Source organism: Rhinolophus sinicus, linkage group LG11, assembly GCF_036562045.2.
Source record: "Rhinolophus sinicus isolate RSC01 linkage group LG11, ASM3656204v1, whole genome shotgun sequence".
NCBI lineage: Eukaryota > Metazoa > Chordata > Mammalia > Chiroptera > Rhinolophidae > Rhinolophus > Rhinolophus sinicus.
In genome coordinates, this window is record NC_133760.1 from 20,868,899 (window position 1) to 20,877,250 (window position 8,352).

Genomic DNA, 8,352 nt, shown 5'->3' on the forward strand with positions numbered 1-8,352 from the left:
AAAACCTAGTCTTCTAACTAGAGCAGAGGGGAGGGTAGTGGGTTATGTCCTCATATTTGCGAACAGTGAACAGGGTTAACTGGAAAGAAAGCGGCCACGAGAGCGTGAGCTGGGAGTTGTGTGGTCAAGTCTCTCTGAGTGGAAGTTGAAGCTGACCACATTCCTAGCATTTTATGTAAATCCTCAGAGTAGGGTTGCTCTTTTTAAAAATCAAAAGTGAGGGTGAAAGTCACAGTTCAAAGAAGATTAATGTTTTATTTCCACAGAGATTTTCTTTTAAGACCTGGAGCCTCCCGCTAAGAGTCTTTATTAACATTTTAAATGCCCGAGGGGACTGTCCTGGTCCTTAAACTTCAAATGGCAGCATTGAGGACCTTTCAGAGGCTTCGGGCACCTCCCCAGAAAGTGCTCTTTCCTGCAAGAAGTGCTTCCTGGTGTTGTAGCTCGTGAGTCTCGTCTGGTCCAGGCTGGTGTTGATGGGACTTGGAGTGGCATATATGGGGAGAAACTGCACGCATGTGGTGATTCCAGGATTAACGACCGTGCAGCATCTCCATCCCCTGAGAGAAAGGGTCCATCCATGTGGCTCTGTGAGGGGAGCTGTGCTCACATTCCAGCACCTCCATTCCCTGTGATGTCTCCCAGAGTAACCGAGGGCTTTCTGCTTCCATGCTTTGGGGGTGGGGCCCACTGTCCTACAGGGCCCCCCAAATTGCTGGATTCTGCATTTGTGTTGACCTTGCGTCCACCTCCGTGTGGAGCGCAGGTGGTAGTCCTGGCTCTGCCTTCACAATGTAAATCTAGATCCTTCCCTCAGGACAGCCTTTGGGCATTGGCAGAAGCTTTGGTGCCCTGTTCTCCTCTCCCGTTGCCTGGAGCCCCGTCTCTGGATGGTTCCTTTCTCAGTGGGTGTCACGTGGTGTCGCTGTCCCTGAATGAGCCCTGTTCTGTCCTCATCATGAGGGACCCAGAGCTGAGTGGCACTGGGGCAGCTGGTCCAGCCAGGGCACAGTGCTGCTGACCTTCCCGAGCGCCGCAGCCCACGGCCAGGTCGTCTCTGTTGCTGGGCTCTGTGTCTGATGCTGACCGAGGAGAATGTGTGTTTCTCAAGAACAGGAGTTTACTTGGACCTAATCTTACTTGGACCCATTTCCCCCCTCATTTGGGGGGCTAACTTCTATTCTCCATTAAAAAACAATCGAATTCCTAAGCAGCCTGCTTGTTGTACCAACAGACTGCTTTTGGCTCCTGGATGCGCTCCTTCAGTACACGTCGTACGGGGTGACACCTCCCAGCCTCAGTCATTCTGGGAACCGACAGCGCCCTCCCAGCGGGGCAGGCTCAGTCACTCCAGAGAGGATGGAAGGTGAGTGGGCACACAGGCACTCCATGGGGAGAATTGGGTGAAGCCTGGCTCAGGCTGCTTCAGGAAATGGTCGTGCCTGCCAGAGAATGGAGCCAGTCAGCAGGGCCACTGATGTTTTTCCTTGTGACCTCAGGCGGAATGGTGGCCAGTAGCTCTAACCTACAGAAAGGGCCGTTCTCCTGTGAACAGGATGGATATGTGCTGAGGGCCTCTTGGGTGCCATGTGCTTTCCCATGCTCACTCCTAGGTCCCCACACTGCTCTGAGTTAAAATTTAATGTCCCCCTTTCACAGACGAAGACCCTGGCTCCAGGGGGTCTTTGGTGAGAATAGCCGACATTTTTGAGCTCTCACTAGGTACTAGCCACTGGGTAGGGGTTGCTTTACATAGACTCCCTCGCTGAGTCCTCTCAGAACCCTGTGAAAATAGATAGTATTCTTTCTAGTTCACCAGTGAAGAAACAGGAACTGAGGGAAGTTAAGGAATTCCTTGGGGCCACGGGTGGTTATGAGGTGGAACGTGGAGAGAGGGTTCCGTGGGGCCTGTGGCCCCACCTGCTTGCTGCACGGCAGGCTGGTCTGCGTGCTCTCGTGGACCGAGTGTCCCGATCCTCCCAGCACTGTCCACAGAAGTATAGTGGGAGCCATAGATGTGATTCTACATTTCCCAGTAGCCACATTACAAAGTAAAAGGAAAGAGGTGAAATTCACTTGAATAAAATACTTTAGACCAGTACATCACAGTATCATTATTTAAATACGCGACACTCACCCCATTTCCGCTGCTCACTAGCCACATGGCCAGTGGCAGCAGTATTGGACAGCACAGATCTGCGAAATAAAAGAAATTTGCAAGTTTGGAAATGCAGATTATTTTTTTTTTTTGCGTGGGAATTCAATAATTTCAAAAGAGAAAGATTTTTCCATGAAGCATTTCTACAGGTTGGATTCCTCAGTACAGCCTGGTGCATGTAACCATGGTCAGTAAAGGGCACCCAGCCACAGCCGTGCGTATAGCGTGGCCACCTTCAGTGGAATGGCTGTTCTGCTCACTCCATTTTGGCAGTGAGCACACGTCCCCGGGGCGGCCCCGGTCACGTCTCACTCCTGAAGCACCTGGAGGCAGGTTCATGGGGCGTGTGGTGGGCCCATTGGCAGAAAACAGACAAATTGACGAAGCTTCGTTTTTTACCTTTGCATCTTCATAACGATCGTTGCCTGCTGTCTGTGTTGCCGCCGCCGCAGGGAACCACCTGCACCGGTATTCCAAGGTCCTGGAGGCCCGTCTGGGAGGTCCCGAGCCTCGGGCGCTGCCCGCCTGTCCGCACCTGTCGTGGGCCAAGCCACAGCCTTTAAATGAGACGGCACCCAGGTTGGTGTCTTCCTGTGCTTTTCTACTCCTTCTGCAGGGTTTATGATTCATTACTTTTTTTTTTCATAAAAGAGAATGGAATTTTACTGACATTATTATTGAAAAATCAAGTCTTCTAGCGTGTCATTTTGTGGTGGTTATTTAAATTAGTGAGCCCCCGTATTGACCTTTAGAATTGTGCTCTCTGGTGGTGTTCTGCATAATTAGCATTTCGTTAGGTTTGGTCGATTCTTGCTTACAAAGCTGTGCTCTGACAGTGGTATCACTTGAACAGAAGCTCTGACTCCTTGGATTTGGGGTTCAGGAACTGAGTGCACCCTGTTTGCGATGTTGATTCTGAAACATAGACAGGTCCTTTGTGCATCATGCACAAAGGGCTGGGACAGCTCAGAGTAGGTCTGGTTCTCGGGCGTCGCCCTGCCCGGGATGTGCGTCTGTGCCCTCGCCGTGCTGAGTGCTGTGCCTGGAGCGTGACCGCCCACCACGACTGGGTCGATGCGTCTGTATGTGCTGCCCACACGTTGTGGGTCTGCCTGCCTCTCCTTCTCACTGTCTAACTCGACCTCCTAATGTGTGTCGTTTCCTTTCGGAAGCTAAAACTTGAGTTCCGTGGACAACATCCTGCTCTCTCAGGAGAATGGGGGCTTTTCCTGACTCGGGGTCCTGGCAGGATGAAGCAGCTGCTCGTGTCTCCGAGACAGTGATGGGGCCGTCCCCCACTCCCTCTCCTTTGAGCGATGCTGTGGAAACGGTCTTCCTCTCACAGGCAGCACACCGCACACACACTGGTGGCCAGGGCTCCCCCACAGTGCCGGGGCAGCAGGCTCCCCTCTGGGAAGCTCCTACCCTCCCTCCCCCACCAGGCTGCCCACTTTGCTCGGGTCTCAGTGTGTACAGGTGTTGGTGTGGCCAGGGGGCGTGTGGCAGGGACAGGGCACCACCAAAACGAGGATGCCTGTGACGGCCTAGAAGCCTCCTGTGCTTTCCTGTTGTCAGACTCCGCTCACTGACCAGATGGCCTGCTTTAGAACGTGCTCAGTAGAAAACAGTGGAATTGTAGCCTTGTGACATTGTCTTCTCATCAGCAGTGTTCTTCCTGAAACTTTAATTACTGAGTACTTTTCCATTCCAGTTAACAACCTGTCATTTAAAAATTTCTGAGAAGATTCTATTTTTACATCCTATCTATTTATAACCCACTATTATCCGAGCATTCAAACCAGACTTCAATTCTAGCCGCGATCAGCAATTCATACTCATTGGACAACTGTTGTTGGCTCGAGTTCCTGAAACCCAGTTATTCTCCACGATGCGGCTCAGGCCTCTGAGAAACAGATAACAGTGTCCTTAGTCTCTGCGCGTCCACATCAGACAATCCATTAAATGTCCACCTGGCCCATCAAGGGTGCTGATCATGTACAGCTCATAGAATCTGATTTTCCTTCCTGATACACCCACCCACCAGGCTTCACCTTTACCTCACATTTCACGTCTTGTTGAATATTATCCTCAGTCCTCAGAGGCCGAGATCTAGGTCTACGTTCTGAATCTCTGAAGAGATTGTGAGACCGTGTCAGGCAGCTTCCGACAGCCCTTGAAAGGCCCAGGGTGTCCGGCAGCCCAGTGCTGAGTGCAAGTTTCCGGTCCATCTCTGAAGTGAAGGCTCATTTGCCCGGTGTCTTTGTTGAGCATCAGGTGTCCTTAAAGCTTTGCAGGGGTGTTGTGCCCCCTGGGAACCCCTTCTGTCCTTCCATCAGAGCATTGTGAAGTTCTCAAATGATCGTGTAGCATGCCGTTCCCATGATTGCCTAACAAGACAGTACCGTCACCAGATAATTAAATTCCAGAACAGGATATCACCCATTAGAATTAAAACATAGCCCCATATATATTCAACTAGAACTATAAAGCTTAAATGTCGTTGATTTCACAATTTAACATTGTCAGTTTAATTTTCAGACTGATTAAACCTGAACTGGAAAGTTAAATCATATAAAGTAGAATAGCTTGTAATACTCGCTGGCATTTTCCAGGCGTTCACCCAGGCAGAAGTGCGCGATGTAGTTTCTCTTTCCTACACAGAAATCCTCCTCACAGACCTGGCGCCGCCCCGCTGCCTGCTGGCCTTCACCCCAATGGCCGACACACCTGAGCAGCTTTGCTGTCACTTGGCCAAACGCAGAGATAGGCCAACTGTTTCCAAATGAACGAGAAGCAGAAAAATGGGGAACTCATCATTTGCAAACATATTTAATTCCATTCCCTCACTTGAGCCAGAACCATCTTCAGATTTTCCGTTGGCATTCTTTGCTCTTATCTAGGTGTCTGTCTGCTGCCCTTTGCAGCACATCAGCCTCTCTGTTCTTTGGGTGTAAGTTGTATTGGCCTGAACAAGTTCCTCAGATCTCAGAATTAGTAATAACGGTGCTGCCGTAACAGGCCCAGCACATTTCACAGAGCACGTGTGTTTTCTTTCTTCACCATCTTGGCTGCACCTTTGCTGCACTGGTTTGCATTCGTCAGAAAGCAGGCTCTGCCAGCTCCAGTGTCTCCAGGACAGACCTCCGTGCGCCTTCAGCCTGGCCTGTGGCCATGCCCTGCCCACAGCCCCCGCCGTCAGCCCCTGCCGTCCGCGAGCTCCTTTCTGAGGTTTCATGTGTGGTCTTCTCCCAGTGTTTGGTAACGTTTCCCAGGTGACAATGTGATAAACCCAGTAGAACTGATCCCTGCTCAGGACACTAAAATCTCATGGGTGTGGACTTGATTTTGACGTTTCTGTCTCAGGACCTGGAAGTTGTCACTGTGGTTGTTAGGCGGTTGTATGTAGGGAGATGCAGATGGGATGTCATTTGACATTTCTCTTTAAATCACTTTGTGTCTTAGGTGTTGGCTGAGCTTCCTAGGCTGGTACTGTTACTCATTTTTATTTTGTTTTTATCCATTTTCCTGAAGTAATCTTTGGAAACATCAGAAGTTACTCTCCATCGACCTGGACAAAGTGGTGTTACCCAACTTTCGATCGAATCGTCCCCAAGTGAGACCCCTGTCTCCTGGAGAAAGTGGTGCCTGGGACATTCCTGGAGGTCAGTCCTTAGGTGCTTTATTATTGTGCGAAGTCATACTGTAGTTTGTTCAAAGTGGTCTCCCTCCCTCCCCCAGGCAGTGGGCCAGATGGTTCCGTCTTTGCCTTGAGAGCCACAGTGGTCCTGGCTTTCCTCGGGGTGTGACTCACCAAGGCCATAAGCAGGCTGAAGAAATTAACGCTCCGTCGCCCCTCTCAGAAAATTCTACCATGATTTTCAAATTTGAATTTCTTTTATGATGGCCTGTTACTACACTTAAAATTTTCCAACAGAGTAACTTACACATTCTTATTTAAGTTCTGCAAACATGTATTATACACCCCAGGGGTTGCCTGTCATCAGCTGTCGTGGGGCCCAGCCGGGGGCTGTGGCCTGAACCCTGAGCCCAGAGGTCTCCACCAAGTCTGCCCTCCCTGGGTGGGACTTCAAGGGGCTGGGATCTCAGTTAGATTCAGGTGATCTGATTCTGTTCCCTCACCCCAAGTGACATCAAATGTACCCTCTACAGATACTGGCTTTTGGCCTGACCAGCCTGTCTGGGACAGGTTTTCCCTGACCTGGGAGCGCTGTTACCAGTCATTCCAACAGAGTGTGGGCAGCTCTCACTCTGGAAACCCCTGTGCTCTTCCAAGAGTTTATGACTCCCAACGGGGGTTTCTTCTGATTCCAGGAATTGGACAGAAACTCTGGGGATCAGAAAAGGGTACTCCACCCCATGCAGTCCAACCCTGGGAACTTTGCGAGGGGATGCCAAGCTCCTGAGGGCCTGCCTGCAGGTCATGGGGTGCACTGAAGACAATTAATCCTGGAATCCCAGCAGTCCTGTTACAGAGTCATGCTGACTAGATCCAGGGGTCTCCATTGGCCACTCTTAGTTCCTGACCAGTGTCCCATCTGTGGAAGGCTTTCCCAGGAGGGTGGCGCATGGCCAGCTGTCCTTACCTCCCTGCCTGGCCTTCTCCCTCTTCTTCCCGCTCAGCTAGTATAACACCAGCAGTTCCTCTCCTCCCCACATCCAGACTCATCCATCTTCCATTGTTTCTAAACAAAAAGCAGCTCTGGGCAGCCCTGTTGTAGATTGTCTGCAACAGAACAAAGGCCAGTCCTGGTCTCTGTCTGAGGTGAGGAGCAAAGACCTCACTGCACGCCCCCCACCCTCACCCCGCCATACGCACAGGAGCTGCTAATCTGAGGATGCAGCTGTAGGTCGCTCTCATTCATTCTCTGCTAATGCCTGGGTTACTTCAGCTAAGGTTTAGAAATTATGTTTGCTCTGCAAGCCCGGCTAATGAAATTAGCCAGCCTTTTGTTGCCAATGAGCCTGCCTCTCATAGGAGAAGGGGCTGTGGCATTCCTGATGGTCCCCTGCTGTCCCCTTGCAGGAATCATGCCTGGCCGCTACAATCAGGAGGTGGGCCAGACCATCCCCGTGTTCGCCTTCCTGGGGGCCATGGTGGTCCTGGCCTTCTTTGTGGTACAAATCAACAAGGCCAAAAGCAGGCCGAAGCGGAGGAAACCCAGGGTGAAGCGCCCACAGCTCATGCAGCAGGTCCACCCACCGAAGACCCCTTCCGTGTGATGTCAGACCGCTGACCGTGAGAGCCAGAGAGAGCCTTTCCTGACGGCCCTGGTGGGCAGGCATTGCTGTGGAGTCTCCAGAGGGGCCGCCCGCTTAGAGGGCCTGGGTCTTCATCTTCAGGGGTCTGAGAGTCTGTTCTAAACGGGCCTCCCCTGTGGTGCACGGCGGTTCGCGTACATCCGCAAGTGTCTGTCTCGACGGGCCTGCTAGAGGGGCTCCGACGCTCAGCCTCCAGAGCGACGGCAGCCACTGCTGCACCAGAGGCCTGGAGAACTAAGGCTGTCTGCGGCCTCCTGACCCGAGCAGGAGGATGTACTTCTAAACAATGACACACTCTGACCAAGCTAAGATGTGCTCATTAAGGCTATTTTCTATATTTATTGTTGGGAAAAAGTCACTTTAAAAACTCGTGCTATTTGGAAGCAAAGCTATTTTTTTTGTCAATGGAATGCAGTTTTTTACTATTCCATCATGAGGAATAACACAGATTCTGTGATCTCCTTTTTGATGAAAGGACAGACTGAGATTTGAAGGCAAATTGCACAGATCTGTGAAACATAGACCTTCGCTTTATTTTTATAAGTCTCAACTGCCATCATGTTTTGTAATTTGGGGTCTTGATTTCACCATTGTCGGTGAAGAAAATTTTCAATAAATATGCATTACCTGTATGAAGCTGAAAAGAATTGTGTCACTGGCTCTTTTTCCACCTGTCCCATTTCTCCTTGATGACAACCTGGAATGGGTTCTGAGGCAGCCTGTTTGTTTTTGTGGAGATGTAATTCACGTACTATAAACACCTCCCTTTTAAAGTGTACAACGCAGTGGTCTTTAGTATATTCATAGGTTGTACAGCCATCACCCCCAGAAATCCAGAACCTCTTCACCCCCAAAAGAAACCCTGTACCTGTTAGCAAGTCATCCTCTCTGTTCCCTTTCCCCAAAACCCATGG

At 50.7% G+C, this 8,352-nt stretch overlaps 1 protein-coding gene and 1 long non-coding RNA gene across 3 annotated transcripts in view; one reads left to right on the plus strand and one right to left on the minus strand.

The window, feature by feature from the left end:
- Positions 1-8,082, plus strand: part of MBTPS1 (membrane bound transcription factor peptidase, site 1) — a 55,026-nt gene extending 46,944 nt beyond the window's left edge. For both annotated transcript variants that reach the window (XM_019743717.2, XM_074314510.1), the window contains exons 20-23: positions 1,235-1,366; positions 2,611-2,737; positions 5,690-5,820; positions 7,203-8,082. In XM_019743717.2, coding sequence (XP_019599276.1) covers positions 1,235-1,366; positions 2,611-2,737; positions 5,690-5,820; positions 7,203-7,399 — 587 coding nt within the window. In that variant the 3' untranslated portion in view covers positions 7,400-8,082. The remainder of the gene's footprint in view (positions 1-1,234; positions 1,367-2,610; positions 2,738-5,689; positions 5,821-7,202) is intronic.
- On the minus strand, positions 230-2,665 carry LOC141567477 (uncharacterized). The gene is made up of 2 exons (XR_012490117.1): positions 2,558-2,665; positions 230-2,196 (listed from the first exon to the last, which is right to left on the minus strand). It is a non-coding gene; the product is annotated as an uncharacterized LOC141567477 (long non-coding RNA).
- Positions 8,083-8,352: the final 270 nt, after the last annotated feature.